Source organism: Anolis carolinensis, chromosome 4 (assembly GCF_035594765.1).
Source record: "Anolis carolinensis isolate JA03-04 chromosome 4, rAnoCar3.1.pri, whole genome shotgun sequence".
Lineage (NCBI taxonomy): Eukaryota > Metazoa > Chordata > Lepidosauria > Squamata > Dactyloidae > Anolis > Anolis carolinensis.
In genome coordinates, this window is record NC_085844.1 from 241,235,867 (window position 1) to 241,259,190 (window position 23,324).

The 23,324-nt window shown below is 41.1% G+C and overlaps 1 protein-coding gene across 3 annotated transcripts in view; it reads right to left on the minus strand.

Annotated features, from left to right (window-relative positions):
- Window positions 1–6,810: 6,810 nt before the first annotated feature.
- The window catches only part of gata5 (GATA binding protein 5), a 69,009-nt gene continuing 52,495 nt past the window's right edge, over window positions 6,811–23,324 (minus strand). For all 3 annotated transcript variants that reach the window (XM_008110167.3, XM_008110165.3, XM_008110166.3), the window contains exons 3-7: window positions 17,519–17,688; window positions 12,554–12,679; window positions 11,221–11,308; window positions 8,707–8,831; window positions 6,811–7,432 (exon numbers count right to left, since the gene is read on the minus strand). In XM_008110167.3, coding sequence (XP_008108374.1) covers window positions 7,277–7,432; window positions 8,707–8,831; window positions 11,221–11,308; window positions 12,554–12,679; window positions 17,519–17,688 — 665 coding nt within the window. In that variant the 3' untranslated portion in view covers window positions 6,811–7,276. The remainder of the gene's footprint in view (window positions 7,433–8,706; window positions 8,832–11,220; window positions 11,309–12,553; window positions 12,680–17,518; window positions 17,689–23,324) is intronic.

The following is a 23,324-nucleotide window of genomic DNA, read 5'->3' on the forward strand; positions in this document are numbered from 1 at the left end:
AAATGGAAGGGGCCAGGTTGGGGTAAGCTATTTTGTCAGGGCTCCATAATTTGCAAGGGCTCCATAATTCAGAAATGTCCTCAGTCTCCTCTGTGTAACCTCTCTCCCTCAGTACCGTGGGACACTGTGCACATCTCCCATTACGAAAACAAACCACATATTTCTCTTTGACAGGGGAAATAACCAGTGCAGGAAGCCCAGTGCCAGTATGTTTCCACATAATGGACTATCCCTTGACAACTTCCTGAGTATAAATAGCCATGGCTATATTGGAGCAAAATTACTCAACAATTGGGCCCAGCAAATTCCTAAGACTCCAGTGCTCTCCTCTGGTTCTCTTCCTTTTTCTCAGAAAGGGTTTCAACAATAGGTAACTAAGAAAACTAAAATAGTCTCTCTCTGAATATATTTGCATTGTTCCCTACTTCTTTCTCATAGCCTTGGCTATCCTTACCACTTCTAGAAACTGTTAAAGGATACTGTACTCATATGACATTAATTATATGTAATCCTGAAATTTAGTTTTTTCTCCTGTGATCTCAAGACAGTTTCTATGAATCTCCTTTCTTCCACTTGAACTTTTCAACACTATTGGGAAATTTTTCAGGCTGAGAAAAAGAGTAGTTTGTCCAAGATTATCCAGGGCAGACTTTTTTATCGTGTCAGAAGTGACTTGAGAATATACTGAAAGTCGCTTCTGGTGTGAAAGAATTGGGCATCTACAGAAATGCTATCCAGGGGATTACTGGATGTGTTGCCATTCTGCTCATGTCCCCACAAGCTAGAGCTGACAGGCAGGAGCTCACCCCATCTTGTGAATTGGAACCGGCAACCTTCAAGTCAGCCACCCAACCTTCAGGTCAGCAGTTCAGCTGGCCCACAGTTTAACCCATTGTTCCACTTAAACCTGGATATCTCAAATTGCAATCTAATCAAGTCATAGAACTTGTAGTCTTTTAAAGGTACCTTTTCCAGGCACAGCCACTACAGAGCGATACCTTTCTTTATCCTACTCCACAAGTAACAGATGCCTATTTTGGTTAAGAAGAGGAGCAAATCTGGACCACAGAAGTTCTAATGGTCTGCAATTTGAAAGTCAAGATTAAAATTGGCGGGAAGCGATGAAAATGTTTTATAGTTGGAAGGAAGCCTGGAGCTCACCTTCTCCAACTTCTTGCAGTCACAGCACCCGATAGAAAATGGTCTGACTTCTATTTAAATACATACAGTATCTGCCAGCTTTAAAAACAGTCTGTTCAAGCTTCTCTTCCGTGTGAGACTTGGCCTTCAGCTATCATGTGGTTCACTGATCATATTGTCTGTGTCCTTTTGTCTTCCAATTGACTTGAAGGGAGTTAACAAGATCCACTAGGACCTTATGAATGAGAACTCTAAATCTGTCTCCTTAAATTACAAAGCACAGGGTTAAATTGCCACACCAGGACACATGACACCTTGTCAACCTTAAAAGAAGACAATGGCAAACCTTTTCTGGAAAAAAAACTTTCCAAGGAAATCCTATGAAGTTTCTTACAATGAACTAAATGGGAAGAGAACTGGTGGCAAAAGAGAGGGCAGAATTACTTCTTCACTTTTGGGGTGATGAGATTTGAGGGGAATAGTCTATCACTGATGCCTCTCTTGATATTTTGCTGCTTGAGAAGGAATATCATATTCCTGATCCCGGCTAATCTAGATGTATAATACCCCAAATCATCTACATTATTATAACATGGGAAGAAAGACCACTTTCCAGGACATTTTATTCCACCCCACCAGTCTCAAACCATTTATTTATTTATCGTGTCAGAAGCGAATTGAGGGTAAAAAAGTTAAAAACTTGGCATTGTACTAGTTTTCTTTTGGCCAGAAGCTAGCCACCTGGAGTGCCTCTGGTGTTGCTGTGAGAAGGTCCTCCACTGTGTATGTGGCAGGGCTCAGGTTGCGTTGTACTAAGTGGTCTGTGGTTTGCATTTGCACGTCAAGGATTCCACTTTGTAACCCCATTTTTTAAGATTGGCTTTGCATCTCATGGTCCCAGAGCTCAGTCTGTTCAGTGCCTTCCAAGTCACCCAGTCTTCTCTGTGCCCAGAATAGAGTTTCTCATCTGGTCTCTGCCACTGATTGAGGTTCCGGGTTCTAGTCTGCCACCTTTGGACTCTCGCTTGCTGAGGTGTTCCTGTGAGTATCTCTGAAGATCTTAGAAAGCTGTTTTTTGATTTAAGACATTGACATGCTGGCTGATATTTGAACAAAGGGATATAGAATACATCTTACCATGTTAAAGCAGTGGATGTGACTCTTAATGAGACATGCTGCATTATCATAGCATGTCTACAGCCTTCACCACTGGAGAAATTATACTGATTAGCTAGTATTGCACCACCTGGGAAATAGCAGCCACTAATGAAAAGAGTAAGGCAGTGACATCTCCAGCCCATCCTCTGTTTGGATATCAACCAGCATGCCAACGCCTTAAATCAAGTCTCAAACAATTATTATTATTATTATTATTATTATTATTATTATTATTATTATTATTATTAAACTTATATACCGCTACTCCCGGTTTGGCTCGGAGCGGTTTACAAAAATAGATTAAAACAATACACTTGGCTTTAAAATAGCAATAAAAACAATAAAAGCAACAATAAAAGCAACAATAAAAACAGACATAGCCCCGAGTCTTTCACCCATTGAACGCTTGTCGGAAGAGCAAGGTTTTGCAGGCTTTCCGAAAGGCAAGTAAGTCTCGGGTGGTTCGAGTTTCCACTGGCAAGGCATTCCATAATTGAGGGGCTACAATCGAGAAGGCTCTCTGCCTAGTGGAAGACAAATGATAAGTCCGTATGTTAGGGACTTCAAGCAAATTTTGGTCTTCGGACCGAAGTAATCTCTGGGGTTGGTAGGGTGATAAGTGGGCCCTCAGGTACGCTGGCCCCAGACCATGTAAGGCCTTGAAATTTAGTACTAGTATCTTGAAAGTAATCCGGTACTCAATCGGTAGCCAGTGCAGCTGTTGAAGAATTGGGGTGATACGCCACCTCGCCGGCACCCCGGCGAGAAGACGAGCCGCCGCATTTTACACCAGCTTCAGTTTCCGGATCACTGACAGAGGAAGGCCAATGTAGAGGGTGTTACAGTAGTCGAGCCTCGAGATGACTGTCGCCTGGATCACCGTCGCCAGGTCGTTCCTAGATAGGTAGGGAGCCAGTCGCCTAGCCTGACGTAGATGGAAAAACGCAGATCTGCTCACAGCAGAGACCTGGGCCTCCATTGTGAGCAGAGGGTCCAATAAGACACCAAGACTTTTTACCGAAGATGACGGACGTAGTGTCTCACCATCCAGGGTAGGCAGCTGGATCTCCCTCCCACCCGGACGGCCCAGCCAAAGGATCTCCGTCTTCGCTGGATTCACCCTCAACCTGCTGGCACGCAACCATCCAGTAACGGCTTCAAGGCACTGATGGAAACTATCGGGTACGGAGTCCGGCTGGCCCTCCATCCTCAGAATGAGCTGAGTGTTATCAGCGTACTGGTGGCACTCGAGCCCAAAGCTCCGCACCAGTCGGGCAAGCGGTCGCATATAGATGTTAAATAATAGAGGAGAGAGAATAGCTCCCTGTGGGACCCCACAAGTTAGCGGAGACTACGCGGAAACCAACCCTTCCCTCACCACCCGCTGTCCCCGATTTTGGAGGAAGGAGGACACCCATTTCAGGGGTATCCCCCTAACCCCCGTCATGGCTAGGCGGTGGGTCAATAGATTGTGGTCGACCGTATCAAATGCTGCTGTGAGATCCAATAACACGAGCAGCGCTGATCCGCCTTGATCCCTCTGGCAGCGAAGTTGGTCTGTGATGGCGACCAGCACAGTCTCCGTTCCGTGCCCCTTACGGAAGCCGGACTGGAAGGGATCAAGTCCGGCTGTGTCATTGAGGAACTGCTGCAACTGTTCCACTGCTGCTCTCTCAACCAGCTTGCCCAGAAACGGAAGGTTCGACACTGGGCAGTAGCTAGCGGGAACCGAATGATCTAAGTCTGGTTTCTTCAGCAGCTGAGATACCGATGCCTCTTTTAAACCCTCTGGGAAAACTCCTTGCTCAAGGGAGCTATTTATTATATTCAACAGAGGTTCACGTAATCCATCTAGGCAGGATTTTACTAGCCAGGAGGGACACGGATCGAGGGAGCAGGTGGTCGGCCTAGCTGCAGTCATGATCCTGTCGACAGCCTCTGCATCCAGCGGGGTAAACCGGTCCAGGATGGGCCCAGAGAGTGGCCACGGAGTCTCAAGTTCAGTTACTGTATCCATCGTGGCAGGGAGTTCCCGGCGAAGAAGCGAGATCTTGTCTGCAAAATAGCTCTGGAAAACCTCAGCCGAAGGAGCCAGGTCATTATTGTTTGGAACAGAAGGGACCTTTGTCAGGGATCTAATGATCTTAAATAATTGTGCTGGGTGTGAGCTCGCAGACACTATCAAGGAAGCATAATACAACTTTTTTGCCTCGGTGATAGTCTGCTCATAAGACTCTCTGGACTTCTTATAAGCTGATTCCGATTCCTCATCACGGCGTTCCCGCCACATGACCTCTAGCCGTCTCTTCTCCCGTTTCATCGCACGGAACTCCTCAGTGAACCAAGGAGACTGATTCTTACGGGGTCGGAGAAGGCGTCTAGGTGCGATCTCATCGAGTGCATTGGCTAATTTGGTGTTCCATGTATCCACTTGCACCTCTAGTGAGTCGCTGACAGGTTCTATGGCCTTTAGAGCATTCAGGAACCTGACCGGTTCCATTAGTCTCTTCGGGCGAACCCAAATAGGTTCGGCGCCCAGGTTGGGTGGGTTGGTGTGCTCTATACGGATTCCTAGGGCGCAGTGGTCCGACCATGGAACCTCCAAAACGGAGGTTAGGGTCACTTGGATTCCAACCCCAAAGATCAAATCTAGTGTGTGACCAGCCTGATGTGTAGGCCCAGTATTATAAAGTGAGAGTCCTAGTGTCGCCATGGTCGACACTAGGTCTTCAGCTGCTGAGGAGAAGGAGCCTGCATCAGCGTGGACATTGAAGTCCCCCAAAACAATAAGCCTGGGGAACCTCAAGGCCCACTCCGACACAACCTCTAGCAGCTGTAATAGGCTGTCCACTGGTGCATTAGGCGCACGGTACACCAGTAGAAAGGCTATACTCTCCTGTGAATCCCATACAAGGCCAATGCTTTCCATACCAGAGATGTTCGGAGTGGGAGCCGCCCTCAGAGATAAATTTTCTCGTGCGAGCATTGCCACTCCACCCCCCCGTCTCCCGGTCCGCATCTGGTGGGTGATAACAAAATCTGGAGATGATAATTCCTGGAGGAGGACCTCATCGCCCTCCTGCAACCAGGTTTCTGTGATACATGCTAAGTCAGCCCCACTTTCAATAATGAAGTCCCTGATGGTATTGATCTTATTCCGCACTGACCTAGCATTCACCAGCACCAGAGTAGGAGGGGAGCTATTTGAAGCCCTGTCGCTGATGTGCCTAGGGATAGCACACAGGTCAGAGGAGGGTCGAGTCTTCAAGTGACTCAGCAAATAACAAATAAAAGGATTCACAATTGGCTGGTTTGTGATCATATCCAAACTCTGTCTGAGATGTGTTGTCAAAGGCTTTCATGGCCGGGATCACAGGGTTGTTGTATGTCTTTCGGGTTGTGTGGCCATGTTCCAGAAGTATTCTCTCCTGATGTTTCACCCACATCTATGGCAGGCATCCTCAGAGGTTGTGAGGCATGGAGAGACTAGGCAAGGAAGGTAAATATATATCTGTGGAGAGTCCAGGGTATGACAAGAGTCCTTTGTCAGTTAGAAGTCAGCATTAATGTTGCAGTTAATCACCCTAATTAGCATTGGAAAGGTTTGTCTCTTGCCTGGGGGGCATCTTTTGTTCAGAGTCATTAGCCATCCCTGGGGCTTCTCTGCTTTCAGAATGTTGCTTCCCATCTACTGTTCTGATTTTGGAGTTTTGTAATACTGGTAGCCAGATTTTGTTCATTTTCATGGTTTCTTCCTTTCTGTTGAAGTTGTCCACATGCTTGTGGATTTCAATGGCTTCTCTGTGTAGTCTGACATGATAGTTGTTGATGTGGTCAATACTAATTAGGGTGATTAACTGCAACATTAATGCTGACTTCCAACTGACAAAGGACTCTTGTCACACCCTGGACTCTCCACAGATATATATTTACCTTCCTTGCCTAGTCTCTCCATGCCTCACAACCTCTGAGGATGCCTGCCATAGATGTGGGCGAAACGTCAGGAAAGAATACTTCTGGAACATGGCCACATAGCCCAAAAGACATACAACAACCCTCTGTCTGAGATGGCTGCCTTACTAGGCTCAATGGCAAAGCTGGAGCTGGCTCTGCTTCTTTGTCTGGATGCTGCCATTTTAAAAATGGTCTCAAACTGTTATGTAATGAGTAGGAGCGATTAGGGGAGGGGACATGGAGCCCCCACTGGTAGGTTTTGATCTGCCTTGACCCATTTTGATTGTGTTCCTAGTGCAATGGAGTGTTGAGAGATTTTTGCCAGAAGAGCCGCTATGCTTGGAAGAGCAATGCAAGGGAGTTTCCAGGCGTGACATCTTATTAATGGTGATAAATTAGTCACTCCAGAAGCTAAAAGATTCTTAGAGGAGGATTGGTTTTTAAATATACAACTGTAAAGGTTTTCAAAAGTGGTTGTCCCCCTTCTTTCTTTCCACCACCAATCCACATTAGAAAGTCAACAGTGTTTACACCTTAATAAAATTAAGTGACTGGTGCCACGTTTTATCATAGTTTTTATTGGGAAGTGGAGTAAAATTGCACACAGGGGCATCATAAAAAGAGGTTGGGGTGGAAATCACTCTGAACAAAACAGATTTTGGATTTCTTTTGTTAGAATGGATCACAGGGGAAAAGAGAGACCTCCTACTGAGAACAGAAGTCCCTGTTTCTTTTGCTTTCGATTGGTATGGTATAGAAGGAAAAGCTTTCAAAGAACCAAAGGATCAGTAGAGTCAGATGCACCAAGAAGGCAATCTACCCATCTCAAGTGGTATTTGAGTGAAGTGTCCTCTTGCAGGAGGAAAGACATTGGTCTCTGGAAACAAAGAACTACGCTGATTACAGAGAATCTCAGGTGCAGAGCACTCCAGCAGGAAGGTCCATTGTCCGTCAGTCCACCGATGGCATGAGAATCAAGGGTTGTTCCACAGCATGTTTTATTTCAAAATGGAAGACTGGTTTCCTAGGCCAGCGCCAATGCGCACCATGAGTCCTGACGAAGAGGGGCGCTGAGTCCTGACTGCTGGGTCATAGCGTTGGAAGAAAAGGCGTAATCCTCTGGTTCGTACTTGAACTGGGGGTGGCTGTCAGCCAATGTATCTTCAGACTGGTTTGGGCCCTGCAAGGATTTACAGTAAGGAAACAAATGAATGTGCAACCATCGCAAGTACAGTAGAGTCTCACTTATCCAACGTAAATGGGCCGGCAGAACGTTGGATAAGCAAATATGTTGGATAATAAGGAGAGATTAAGGAAAAGCCTATTAAACATCAAATTAGGTTATGATTTTACATATTAAGCACCAAAACATCATGCAAATTTGATAGAAAAAGTAGTTCATTACGCAGTAATGCTATGTAGTAATTTCTGTATTTACAAATTTAGCACCAAAATATCACAACGTATTAAAAACATTGACTACAAAAATGCGTTGGATAATCCAGAACGTTGGATAAGTGAGACTCTACTGTATGGAGTTTTGCCCCCCAGGAGATCTTTCACATTACATAATGACAGGGCTATGATTCATTTTTACTGAGGCACCTTCTACACTGCCCTATATCCCAGGATCTGATCCTAGATTACCTGATTATCCCAGATTATTTGCCAGTGGAGACTCATATAATCCAGTTTAAAGCAGATAATCTGGGATTAGATCCTGGGATATAGAGCAGTGTAGAAGGGGCCTGGGTTGGTTGCATTCAGTGGAGTCTTGTAAACTATAAATTTAGTAACTATTGGCCTTTGGTTTTTGAATAACATTGTCTGATGGAGCTTCAGTGCTGCTGTATTATATTTTATGTTTAAATTGTGTTTTTATTTGGTGCATTGTGTTTTATGATGCTCATATTTTAATGGTGTTTCTGTTTTAATTGATCATTTTTGTTTTTATGTCTTGTGGACATTTTGTCCCATATGTCCCATGATGATGATTATTAAATTGAGCTTTACTAGGCTGGAGATCTGCTTTTCTAGGTCCTCCAGGCAGCTCTATAGTATGTTTCTTTGGGTTGCCCCAGAGAGCTTAGCAATTTTTTCCTGAAGATACTTCCCTATGAATTTTCCAAATGCCAAATTTTCCAAATTTTATGATTTGGTCATTCTCATGACATCATTTCTGACAGAACAATGCTAACAATATTTAGTTCACAAACAAACTTTTTAAAGCTGTTTTATTTTCAAATGTATTATTATGTTATATACATTTCTCTCAAATGAGTCTTTTAATCTGAGATTTTATGGCCTGTTGATGGCAAATAAAGACTTAATGGAATTGTTTTTGTGGGTTTTGTTTTAACCATTCTGGTTTGATGTGCTTCCAGCTCCTAGCTACAGGTCACCAAATCAGGGTCAAATATGTCAGATTATTTTGCAAACCCTGTTATTCTTTACCTGGGGAGTTGACACTATAGATTGTCCAGGATATTGTGATGTTACAGCAGGTTCGGTTTTTAAAGTGACGGTGCTTTCAGAATTGGTAATAGAAGAAGGGGAATTGGTGGTCGAAGTTGTGGAACCTGAAAGAAAGAGATCAAGAATGAGTGGTTTAAATAATATCTACATTAGAAGCTATATCTCCATGGGTGTACGGGGTTATTCCTATCATTATCATGGTTTATTAGCATCACTTATGTTGTTTAGTCATATTTCCATTTCCATCAATATTTGTGGAGCCCTTCAAGCCCAATGTCTCCAGACTATTGAATTTGCCCTTATTGTAGATATCGTGGTGACCAATTTGGTCTTTCAGTCCAGCTCCCATCTGTTCTGAGTTTAGAAACAAGTTTTACAGAAGCAGGAGGGTAGGTAAAATGCTGTTTTCCAGCAACAATATATTATTGGAAACACCCTATGTTGAAAGGAATCTAAAACTAGCAACCAAGGTCTTTTTTTTTTTTTTTTTAGCTTCACCAACCTTCTGCTTTTGCTGGAGGTGAAAACTGACAGAACAGGTGTGTTGGTAAAGATCAACACAATAAACCCAACAGCCTGAATACTTGGATACTTCTTCCAAATGTGGCTATGAGGATTCTCCTGATGTTTATTTGCACTTTATATTTAATAGTACATCAGTGATGACCACTGCATTAATTGCAAAAGATCCTCCACTTTTGCAAGACTGAGGTTCAGGAAAGTTGGGGGAAAACACTTTTTGCCTTAGGGAACAACACTCTAGTGACTTGCAGATCCTCCAGAGTGACTATATGGAAGCTGGCCACAGAATTGCACTGGAGGACCTAAAGATTCCTACAGAGAACACATTAATTAAATCCGCAAATGTGAAGGGCTGATTATAATATAATCTTAGGGATAGAAAAGGCCACATTGTCTTTCAAATTCAACTCTCTAGGCCAGGGGTCCCCAAACTAAGGCCCGGGGGCCACATGCGGCCCATCGAAGCCATTTATTCGGCCCCCATAGCACAAAGGCAGAAGGGGGTTGGGCTAAATGACCCAAGGGTTCTCCTCTTCTCTTATCTTTTTATTATTATTATTATTATTATTATTATTATTATTATTATTATTATTCTGGTGTGAGAGAATTGGGCCCGGGCTGTGGCGCAGGCGGGAGAGCAAGCCAGCTGCTTCAATTAACTGCAATGAATCACTCTGACCAGGAGGTCATGAGTTCGAGCCCCGCTCGGAGCCTATGTTTGTTTGTCTTTGTTCTATGTTAAAAGGCATTGAATGTTTGCCTATATGTGTAATGTGATCCGCCCTGAGTCCCCTTCGGGGTGAGAAGGGCGGAATATAAATGCTGTAAATAAATAAATAGATAAATATTATTATTATTATTATTAACATTGAGGCTGGGAGGCCATATGTCAGGGGTGCTTTGCTTGTGCTTTTGATGCACAAAGGCAGAAGAGTGTTGGACTAAATGGCCCAAGGGGTCTCTTCCAACACTCTTTGTTGTTGTTGTTGTTGTTGTTGTTGTTGTTGTTGTTGTTAACAACATTGAGGCTGGGAGGCCATCTGTCAGGGGTGCTTTGCTTGTACTTTTGGTGCACAAAAGCAGAAGGGCATTCGACTAAATGGCCCAAGGGGTCTCTTCCAACACTCTTTATTACTGTTGTTGTTATTATTACTATTATTATTAGTAATAGTATTAACATTGAGGCAGGGAGGCCATCTCTCAGGGTTGCTTTGCTTGTGCTTTTGGTGCACAAAGGCAGAAGGGGGTTGGACTCAATGGCCAAAAGGGTCTCTTCCAACCATTATTATTATTATTATTATTATTATTATTATTATTATTATTATTATTATTATTATTGCTTGGTGGCCAACTATAGTCCGGCCCTCCAATGGTCCGAAGGATCGTGAACTGGCCCCCTGTTTAAAAAGTTTGGGGACCCCTGCTCTAGGCTGTAGAAATACACAACTAAAGCACTTCTGAAAGATACCCATCCAACCACTATATAAAGATGTCCAAAGATGGAGAGTCAACCACCCTCCAAGGAAGTCTATTCCATTGCTGAACAAATCAAAAATGGGAAAGAAGTTCTTACTAATATTTGGGTGAAATCTCTTTTGCTGTTACTTGGGTCCATTGATTTCTAGTCTGTGGAGCAGCAGGGGAAAAAAGCCAGCTCTATCTTCCACATGGCATCCCTTCAGATTCTGAAAGATCTCTATCATGCCACTTCTAAGTCTTATGGGAAAGAATTTGGGCTGCGTTGGGCAGCTTTAGATTGCAGACTTTTTATGTATGATGGGCTTGAATGTAAACAATAAAATTGCTAAATTATACAAGATTGATGGGAGAGAAAGAACAACCAAAAATAGATACCCTCCTCCTCATTTTCTTTCACTTTTCTCCATTCTCTACTCTGTAGACAACAAGTTTCTTTGAGCATAATTCTGTCTCTTTTTACTTCACACAACAGCAATCATAATATTGTCTTACCTGTTGAGGATTTGCCTTTGGTGATATTTTTAGGTTTCCTCTTTCTTGTCTGGATACTTTCTTTCTTCATTGCCAGAGGCCTTGGTACCTGAACATTACAAAAAGCAAGAATCATTCACACCCATTGAAATCTGCATCTCTATACTAAGTGCATGTGCATAAGTTCGGTCTATATAGAGGTGCTACTTATGCAATACATAAGATGGCCTTGTCCTTCACCGGACACCATTTTTCTCAGTCACAGACTTTGGCTACTAGATATGAGGTTCAATATCTGGAGACCCTTCTGATAGATATAGTGTTTTAAAGTTCCAGTTTCCCTGCTACCTGAATTAATTACAAAAAGGAATTACCATAGAACATTAATAGCTTAATTATATTGGGACAGACAATATGAATACAATAAGATAAATAGTGATCCATGCTTTAAAAAACTGGAAGGAAATAAATAACACAGGGCATGTCTTTATAGCACAACATTTTGTGTGAGAAGCAGGCAATTTCTGTGGATCCAGGTCTGTGGAACCAAGACTTTTGACTCTACTGAGACATGCATTTAAGTTTGTCAGTTCAGGCCCTGAACTTTCTGAGCCAAACCTCAGACTAAGGAAATGCCCCCATAATGTCATTAGTAATATTTGCAGAAAAGATTATTTCTGCACAAAAATGCTGTTTCAGCACATGAAATGCAAACAGACTTTTGAAAACTTTGAAAATCATTTCAAATAATGTCTCACAAAAGGATGAACATTGCTAAAATTACTCATTGCTTCCTTCAAGAAGAAAGCTAGTGTTGAAGTTACACCAGAGGGATTCAATTCTTGTTGCATGAATATCATAGACTCATAGAATCATAGAGTTGAAAGAGACCACATGGGCAATCTAGTCCAACCCCCTGCCATGCAGGAAAAACACAATTAAAGTACTCCTGACAGAGGGCCATCCAGCCTCTGTTTAAAAGTCTCCAAGGAAGGAGCTTCCACCACACTCTGAGGCAGAGATTTCCACTGCCGAACAGCTCTTCTAACAGTCAGGAAGTTTTTCCATATTTTCAGGTGGAATCTCCTTTCCTATAATTTGAACCCATTGCTCCGAGTACTAGTTTCCATGGCAGCAGAAACAACCCTGCTCCCTCTTCCTTATGGCACCCTGGAATACTTTTAAATATGTATTGGTTTATTATTCAGCTCTTGATTTATTGAATCTAGTCCCACTGGAACTAGCAATTGGGTTTAGGCCCATATATTCCACATTGGAGAAGAGCAGGATGTAAATGAAATAGAGATACAGTTACATTTCCATGCGGGCTTACAGACCAGACCAGATTCCTTACCCCATGCAGCTTCATGTACAATCCACATGCGTTGCAGACCGGCTCCCCTTCTGCATTCCGTCTCCAGAGGGTCGTATTGGTTGTGTGACAGTTAGTGCAGCAAAGACCAGCACGTCTAGATGAAGACTGGAAAAACAAGAAAGGAATTCACCAAGAAGGTTACGCAGTAACTTGGAATTCAAATGTGCTTACATGGTGTGTCTTTCTCATCTGATGATTCATAGAATCATAGAATAGTAGAGTTGGAAGAGAGACCTCATGGGCCATCCAGTCCAACCCCCTGCCAAGAAGCAGGAAGTCACATTCAAAGCACCCCCGACAGATGGCCATCCAGCCTTCAAGCAACTGCAGCTTAAGAAGACAATAACACAATACAAGTAATATAGTATGTATTGTGTTTGATATTATCACTGTTGTATAAACCTTTGTTTTAACTTCTGTTTTATCATCTTCTTGTGTTTAAACTGTGTATATTGTTAATGTATTCGTGCTGTTTTGTAACATTGTGAGCCGCCCCGAGTCCCCACGGGGAGATGGTGGCAGGGTATAAATAAAGATTATTATTATTATTATTATTATTATTATTATTATTATTATTATTATTTGTGAAGCTGGAGAGAGGCAAAGCTGGAGAGAGACAGGAACTGTGAAATGAGGCGAATCCACACGCCATGCATTTCACAGACCCTCAGTCCCTCTCCAGTCTCACATCAGTTTCCAGCTCTCCATGAATACTAAAATACATGGACCCCCAAGTCCAATTCTATAAAATTTCATAGTAAAAATGAAATATGGAAAAAACAAGGTTTCCTTTTCTGGAATAAAAAAATTCAAGCCATAGAGGGTTGAATCTGTGGATATAGAGAGCTAATTGTATGCTTTGAGAACTGATTGGTTCTGCTTCAACCAGATCTTACTTCAAGTCCTTGCATATACCTTCTCAGCCTTAAAAGAGAGAAAGTATCAGCCTGTGAAGACCATCTTCCAGCTGCCTAGGAAATTACGTGCAGGATGAAGAATTCCATATCTGTTTACTTTACTATTAAAAAACCAGGACCACAAATGATGAATTAAGTGAAGGGAGCAAGAATCAAAACTTCAGGCTCCATGAACATCACAGTCGGGATCTGTGTTTTAGGAAGATGGATGGAGTGGCAATGCAAGGCTAGACATTTGAACAGTCTGGTTGCAAAGAAAATTATTAAAATAGAAATTGTGCCTGCATGTTCAGTTTGCTTCTCTTCTATGCTTGCAGTTCATGGTTCCTTGCAAAAGATTTGTTTCTAATTATATTGACCTTAAAAATCATCAAAAGGGTTCATGGCATCCTATACATTAACTCATTTATTTGGGCACATGTTTATGTGGAGTAGAGGGCACTTTAGGTATGCAGCTGCCCCTCCACATTTGAGAGTTTCATGTTTGCAGATTTGATTATTTATTTATTGCCTTCCTCAGTATAGTCTTTATAGGAAATTCTAGTTCCTCCAGTAGAATTCCATGATCAATCTGTGGGAAAAGTTGACCTTGGAGACAAATTAAAGGATCTAGAACAGTGGTTCTCAACTTGTGAGTCCCCAGATGTTTTGGCATTTAACTCCCAGATATCCTAACAGCTGGTAAACTGGCTGGGATTTCTGGGAGTTGTAGGCAAAAACTCCTGGGGAACCACAGGCTGAGAACCACTGATCTGGAGATTCTTAGAGAGGTATTCTCTCCAGCTAAGAAAAAAAAAACCAGCATTTTAAAATGCTATTAGTCCTGGCCTAACTAGTGAATCAATAAAGAAGCATTGTTTGAACCAGAGGAAAAATCCATTTAAACATTCCTTCTCTCTGATATTTGGCACTCACAGTAAAAGGAGAAAAGAATGTCTGTTTTGGCTATGCAAAAACTTGGAGGTACCCCACATGGCTGTGAAAATTTCAAAGCGAATGCCTAACTCTTCTTATTCTTAGCAGCCTATGAAGAGTTTTGACCTTGGCCAAGTAGTTGTTGACTCCAACGCTGCTCCCTGCAGCAGTTTGTTTATACAAAACAGGACAGAGCCCTTCACAGACTGCATTTGGGAGCCAAATGTAGCTGATAAGCAGACATGAAAACCTATTTATTCAAAATATGTAGGAAAGTTTCACACAGAGGCTCAACTGCAAGGCCTGAAAACTGCAGCAAGATGAAGCTGTCTCCCTTCTCCCTCCTGCTCAAGTGACACAGGACTCTTTTATCCAGCTTTTTATTTAACAAACATTTTTTAAAAGTCAATTCTTCAGGGCCAGAGCATTTTGTTGCATAAGACAAAGCAACAAATGACATGACCTCCACACTCTAATAAAAATGCACCTTAGAAAATGCCAAGAGATGACATAATTTGTCCAACGTCGATAAATGGAATTGCATATACTGATCCTATAGATATATGGGTGTTGTCATAAGCCAAAGGCGAGCATGATTACAACACATTATAATGAATTACATTATCTATAACAGGGGTCCTCAAACTTTTGAAGCAGAGAGCTGGTCCACAATCCTTCAGACTGTGGAGGGGCCAAATTATCATTTGAAGAAAAAAAACCCAACAAATTCCTATGCACACTGCACATGTCTTATTTTTTGTAGTGCAAAACAGCAGCAACAACAATGAAAGAACAATACAATAGCCTAAGTCTAAAATTAATTATTTATTTACTGCATTTATTTACTACATTTATATCCCACCCTTCTCACCCCGAAGGGGACTCAGAGCAGCTGTATGTACATACAATATATTGTATTATTAGCATAGCACAATATTAGCATTATATATTACTATATTGAACTATACCACTATACTGTAATATTATATGTAATATATAACATATAATAATTATTATATGGTATTATTATTAGTATTATATTGTGTAACATAACATTATTATCAATATTATATGTATATACAATATATTATATTATTAAAACTGATATAAAAATTTTATATTATAAAACTGAGGGCGGGGGCCAGGTAAATGACCTTGGAGGGCCGCATTCGCTCCCGGGCCTTAGGTTGGGGACCCCTGATCTATAACATAGGTTTTATAATTGCAAAGGCATAATGACACTATTTTTTACAAAATCAATGAAAAGATAGATAACATCATTATTGCGGTGTGCCAAGTAAAATTGGGTACTTCCAAAATATGTTTAAAGGATCACTTTGGTTGGATTTGTGACCATGTTTAAAGCCTAAATAACATTAAGCATTATTGTAAAAGAATACTAATAATAATAATAACAACAATAATAATTTAATTTCTGATCCACCTCTCCCCTAATGCTTTGCTACTTGAAACAACTAATGAGCTACATGGAATTCTAGTGTTGTGATTAAATTAAAAATGAAGCTGCAAGCTCTGAGCTAAGTCTCATTTTTCAGTTCAACAAACAAGCCAGATGGAGTTCATGGGAAGTGCTTTTGGAATCCCAAGGCCAAAGCAACATTTTTGCTGCCAGAGATATACAATGTTTTCTCCAAACAACCGATGGGGGGAATAATGTACTTGAACACTTGGTGAATAATAACAGAGAGCAACAGACAAACCGCAATAAATTTGATGTAGTATGACGCTGTTAAAAGTCAAACTGCCTCCTAGATAGTGACATCAGAGCTCTTAGGAGCTGACTGTCCCTTCTGAACCTGAATTTCTTTTGGTAAGCTCAAAGCTGGAGTTTCAATACTGAAACTTGGAAAAGTAGCATATTTGTGAGCATGGGTGATGTGTGAATAGAAAACATCATTCCCAAGATTCTAAAATCCATCTAATGAATATCTTTGAAATGAAATTGCAAAAATGTATAACAAGATTGGAAACTGTAACTGATAAATTCTGGAGCCTAAGTGCCAATTGTGCTTGACACATTCTGCAAATAGTATAAAATAACAATTTTTCTACAAATATATCAGACACAGACACACATACATAGATTATATATGCCACAGTGGTGCAATGGGTGCTGCTGAACTGCTGAACTGTTGGCAGTTCAAATCTGCGGGATAGGGTGAGCTCCCACTGTTAGCCAACCCAGCAGTTCAAAAACATGCAAATGTGAGTAGTTCAATAGGTACTGCTTTGAAAGGAAAAGGCAAAAGACGCTCCAAGCATTCATGCTGGCCACACGACCAGGAGGTGTCTACAGGTGTAGTCTCCTTGGCTAGGAAATGGAGCACCTCCCCCAGAGCTGGAGATGAGCACCACCTCCAAAGCCAAAAGCCAGAGAGGCCTTTGCCTTTGTCTCTGTATTGTGTCTCATTTTGTATATCATTGTAATCAAGGCATTGAATGTTTGCCTGTTGTCTGTTTATATGCTGTAATCCACTCTAAGTCCCCTCGGGGAGAAGGACAGACTATAAATAAAGTGTTGTTATTATTATTATATTTATATACACACATACACACATATATTGCAATGCTTTCAAGAGCAACTTGCCCAGTACTTGGTTAGCATGGAAACTGGCTATCTTGCCAAGTGTTTCTTGGAAGGCTAGAGACAGAACAAGAAAACAACTGCTCTGGTCCTTCTGTCTTACAGCAACTGATGTTCAAAGACATACAGCTTCTAGACATAGAGGTTCAATTTACATTTACAAGAAGCAAGGTTTTTGTTGAAGTCACTCTACTTGCTTAGCATCAAAGCATTATGAAATCCAGAAACCAGAATACCATAAGCAAGAGAGAAAAAGCAGTAGCAAGACAAAAAGCTTCCAGTGTGGCTGGTGCCTTCTATGTCACTGAAGTGAAGTTGTTCCATGTTTTAGTCTCCTCTTTAAAAGAATCTATCCGAGGTGCTAAGTCTAGTTTGGGATATGATTCAGGACCTTGGATAGCTCCTTAAAAGTGTAGTAGTTCCCAGTTGCCATTGAATCAAATCATATTAAACATATCTTTTGCAGGTGAGAAAGAGAGGAACCAGTTGAGGGCTGGCAAGCCTTACCAGTCTTTTCTGTGGCTTGATGAGTGGCCGGTTAATGCCATTCATTTTGTGATAGAGACCACAGGCATTACACAGATAGTGCCCCGTTCCATCTTTCCTCCAGAGAGGAGTGGACATCGCTCCACAGTTGACACACTCTCTACTCTCTCCAGGGAATTCCTCCAAGAACTCTGAAATGGAGAAAAAAAACCAAATATATTTTGTTAAATATTAGAGTGAAAAGATGTCACATCATAACATCATTTCATTTGTTTGATGTACTGTTGGACATTGCTAAAATTACATCTTGCTTCATTGCAAAGAAACGCAGTGAAGAATTCCATCCATAACATTTCTAAAAGCTTGTTGCAATGAATCCTCTTTTTGCAGCTCTTAATTGACCAAAATTGCCCCCTTTTTCTGGGAACCTCCCAGTAAATTGCATTCCCTGGAAGTTTTTGCAAGAACTAAACATGGCTGTTTGTAACATGGTCTCTAGGAGGACTCATTGAGTGACAATTAGTTGAATAGAAATATGACTTCAAATAGTAAAAACAATATAGAAGTATAGCGTTAGAAGGGGTCTTATGAGCCAGCTCACTGAAGGATCTCCAGCCAAATCATCACCTGCAAGGTATCTAGTATCCAGCTATCTAGCAAAACCTGGATAGCCTGACAAACTATAAATACCTTGCCAAACTATAAATCCTAGGATCCCATAAGGTGCAACCATAGCAGCTAAAATGGTATCAGGATGTTATAATGCATAGTGCAGAAACATACTAAAAGTGGGCTTTTGCTACCTTTTGCTTTTGTTTTGTTTTCAGTCCCTGGATGACTCAAGGGGCAGAAAATTGGCCCCCTCGCCCACTGAAGTTTTCTTTTAATCTAAATGGATTGTAAAAACTCCGGCAGTGTCTGATGTTTCACATGTTCCTCGTCCCTAGAAAATCAAGACACAGATATCCTCTACATTGATCATGCAGTTGGCTCCTTAAGAGACACGATTAAGGAACTTTACCCCACATCTTTAAAACTCCCATTTTGATGACTCCTTGCCCTTCTGTAGTCATTTCATTACTAATTTATTTGCAAGAAAGGATAGAGAATGAGTTGGTGTCTTTTTGCAAAATTTGTGAGCTATGCACTGACATAAAGATAGAAACCATATCCTCAATTATTCATTTCCCAGTTGGAAAAAAGGTTTCCTGACAGTTGAGAAAATCTACCAGGAAGAAAAATAAAGCAGTGAAACATTTCTTCCAGTATTTGACTGACTTAAACTGCAGCAGGGAAATACACATTGGGGTTTTGAATGTGTGTGTGCAAATACATTTTCCTTTTTTAAAAAACAAAAAAACAAAAACAACTCAATCCACATGTCTTGCTCTTTTGAATAATTTCCCCAGAAGACTTCTGGGACATTTGAATATTTGTTTACTCCTGGAGTGAGGAGAAAACAATAGTAATTTTTTACCTGCAAGGACCTAGTAGTGGAGGATTTACATCCTGACACAGAAACACAATACAGAAGCTCAATATCAGAAGTGGAACAAGGAATTATTTCTTTTCCTTTTTCTTTCCCTCAGGCAATATTTTTTGCATTTCACCTTAACCATGGTCCAGTGAGATAACAGGCTACATAAAAATTATTTCCACAAGTGCCCTGATCTCCAGCTGACCTGGCAGGGAAAGCCATAACTGTTCCTTTGCCATCTTGCTTTTTCAGTTGCTCTTAGAATGTCCCAGTTTCCCTCTCCTCCTACTTTCCCACTTTGTTCTCAGCTTTCTTAAAGGAATGAAAACTGAATTCAAAGATCAAGAATAATTTGCACTTAATTGATTTTTCAGAGGGTAAAAGAGATCTTACACCACTGGGGGCTCCAATTGGCAGTTCCAATTACACTTTTTTAAAAAAAAAAAAACAGCTGAAAAGAATAATTGGGACTGCCAAATCAAGACACTTAAAAGGTATAGTTACTCCAACTCTCTGTCTTGCAGAACTAGGCAGAAACTGGGGCAGGGCAGGTATGGCACAGGAATATGGTAAAGGAGGGCTATAAAAACACTGGTATCCAAGGTTAAGTTGCAACGGTATGTCCACAATAAGCAATGAAATAAAATTTACTTAAGAAAGGATATGATCTGTTCTAGCAGATCCTTCTGTGGCTGTGTATGTCAGAGCTACCAGCTGTAATTATTATTATTATTATTATTATTATTATTATTATTATTATATACTTCACTTATATTCCACTCTGTCTCTCTGAGCGGACTCAGAGTGGATTACAGGTACATATATGGCAAATATTGAATGCTGTTACACAATAGACAAAGACAGAACAGTACATAAACAGAGGCAGGCATTTCCCTCTTTTTCCCATCTCTGGCATCTGGAGGCAGTGTTTGACTCGGCCATGGAGGGGTGCTGTTACTCCAGTCTTCCATACCAAGGAACTTCGTTCTTCATATACGCCTTCCTGATTGGACTGCTGGGATGTTTTTCAGGGCCGCCTTTTCCTCCCTGTTAAAAGCACTACCTATATATCTACTCTCAATTGCTGTTTTTGAACTGCAAGGTAGGCAGAAGCTAGGCTGATGGTGGCAGCTCACCCCACCCGCAGCTTGAACTGCTGACCTTCTGATCAACAGTGTCTTTGTAGCTGGCGGTTAACCCACTGTGCTATGCCATGGCCCCAGCTGTGCTATGCAGAATAAACAGCATCTGTCCCCAGAATCCCTTATACTGAGAATGTGTGAACAACAAAACAGAAGGAAAGGGGGTAGAGCAGATAAGCAGATCTGCCCAGACACATCAACAGGTTAGCATTGTAGCCAAGAAAATGAGAGGATGGTTAAAAATAAAGATATTTGGATGTAGTTTGGAAGAAGCCTTCGGGTTGTTTCTGGAAGGCTCAAAGTATTTTGCTTCCTTATGCAAGTCTTCCCTGACCTGATGTCTCATTTGACTTGGACATATTGTCAGTTTGGAATAAAATATTTGTTGAGACATGTTGGCCTCCTCTCTCTTTTTTATGGTGTGGGAATATATCCATGTTGTTTCTATTAAAGCAATAATGCTTAGAAACATATATACTTTATTTTCTGAGGTATATGTGTAAACAGACCCTTCTCATGGCAGCTCAATTAACCTGAGAAGTGATTCTGTGCCCTGAGACTCTAAACCGGGCCCTGAGATCCAGGAATACAAGCAGATGCTCATTCGACTTATCATAAAGGGATTGCTGGTCTAAGTTCATTTTAATGATAGAGAACCATAAGAGCAGATAATGCCAAATTATTCAGATTGATAGCCTTTTTGTACTTTTCAGTTTTAATGTATTTTTACTTTTTCAGGCTAAATGGGTTTCCTATGATAGTCTTCTGGGGATCGTCGGGTGACAATAATTACATTTTATCTTCACTTTGTGGTGATGGTTAGGCTGAGAGACAGTAATTTACAAAAGGCCACTTATCCCATTTCATGGCAGAACAGGAGTTGGGATGCCAGACGCAGAACGCGGCAATTTAAATTTGCTTACGGCCTGCACAATCTGCCCAGAAATACTTGTTTTCTGAGACATTCAAACCAGAGCACTGCAATTAAATGCAAAAGTAAAACCATAAAACTTAAGTAGAAGATAAATCCAGTGGCAGAGGAGAGCATTCCCAGCAGAAGCCAACAGTATTTGGATCTTACAGCTTCTAATAACAATGCATCAATAAACTGCAAAGAGGTTTTAAATGTTTAAAGCTTACACAAATTAAAAAGCTCTGCTTCTCCAAAAAGGGTGTTTAATAACTGGGAAGCCAGCCAGTGGTAGTTAGTGGGACTGATGTCAGCAGAGTGGTTTTATTCCAAGCTTTAAAGACACAATTTAATGTGATAGGTTGCAGGACCCTGGATAGTTCCTTTTACATTCAGATCCAAACCCAGGTCAGAAGCAGCACTTCCCTGTTGCAGGAACCCCTTCACTTCTGGTTATCTGATGGGTTAGAGACCGGACAACTGTCAGAAAATGGAACCGGTTGAAAAGCAGAACACAGGATTTAAAAACCTAGAAACACTAGATAGAAAAAAAAGTGTTTGAAAGAGAGGACTAGGGGTCAACAAGGATATAATTTGGATATATTGAAACAGTGCTAAAGTTTCTATAGAATTACCTAGAAAATCTAGAGCAGTAGTTCTCAACCTGTGGGTCCCCAGGTGTTTTGGCTTACAGCTCCCAGAAATTCCAGCCAGTTTACTAGTTGTTGGGATTTCTGGGAGTTGAAAAGCATAAATACCTGGGGACCCACACGTTAAGACCTAGAATATTCCTAGAAGTGCCATATTTTGTTGGATGTTTGTAGGTAAAATTATGAGTAATGGTTTCTGGGTTATGTGGGTTGTACAGTAGTCAAGTATGAAATGCTAGTATACTAACTGTAGCTGCATTATGGATTACATCACCACATGCTACCTGCTAAAGCTACCAGGCAATAGAATTGTCTATATCCTGATTTTTCCAGTTGAAACATCAGAAACTACCTCTCAAATAAATCCATCAAACCATATAAGAGAAAGAGAATAAACCAAAACCATAATAGCATTTGTGAGAATGGGTTTTACAGAGAATTCTGTTTCTTTCCACTCTTTCTTCCCTTGTCTACTTCCACTGGAATTTCAGAAGGTATCACATGCAGTGCAAGGATGTATTACCACAAAAAGTTCACCATGACCGAGAGACATCAAGTTTGGACTGAATGCAATCTAGGCTTAAGAGGTTCATATTACTTTCTGGGTCAACACAGTCTTTCTCAAAGGGCAGCCTTGACCTGCTAAGTGCATATTACATTATAAAGGAAAACAACACTGAAACCAGACATTTAAAAGCATTGTCAGAAGGACTGGCCATAAAGTTAGTCAGCTACACATCAGCCCAAAGTAAGGAGCTGGAAGAGTTTCCCCTCTGGAGAATTGCCGTGTGGTTGATACTCCATTGAAGTGCTGATTTCATTGGGATGAATCTGAGTATTTAAGTTCAAACATTTAATCCAATACCACCTCTGTATTTATGCACTTACTTCTATTACTCCCACTTGAAAGCCGGGTCACCCTGACCCAAGTTAATCCAAGGCTGAGACATGTGAAAACATCCCAAGTCTTTGGATCAAGAATTTAAGGTATTTGTACACGGCTCTTCACAAAACCTTATCCGAAGTACTTTGTCTCGTCTATTGCAGCTTTCAGGAACCCTGGGCTAAGGAAAATGTGGTCCTACACATATTTCTGGATTCAAGCTCTCACTAGTCCAATGTGGCCAATGGTGAAAATTGTAGTTTTGTTCTCAAACATTTCATTTGGCTCTTGTATTTGTAAATTCAAGACATTGATTTTTGCCAAAGACCAGGAATTTATCTGCACTATAAATCCATAAGTGGTTTTAGAGCAGGTTAATAATCCCACTTGTGAGAGCCAGGGTGATGTAACATTTTGAGCATTGGACTGTGACTTTGAAAACCAGGACTAGAATTGCTATTGGACTATGGAAAGACACAGTGTGACTTTGGGAAAGTAATGCTCTCTCAGCCTCAGAGGAAAGCAAACGTAATACTTTTTGGAACAAATGTTTCCAAAAGATAGTCGCCTTAGCATTGCCATAAGTCAGAAATAACTTGAAGGCACACTACAGCAACTGTCTACTTAAGAGAAATGCAGTTCTGGAGAAATGAGCATATTCAGTCAGTTTAAGCCACAGGCAGGTCAGATGATAACAACAACAACAACAACAACAACAACAACAACCACAAATATGAAATCCAGCATGTCTATCTTGTTTGCTAT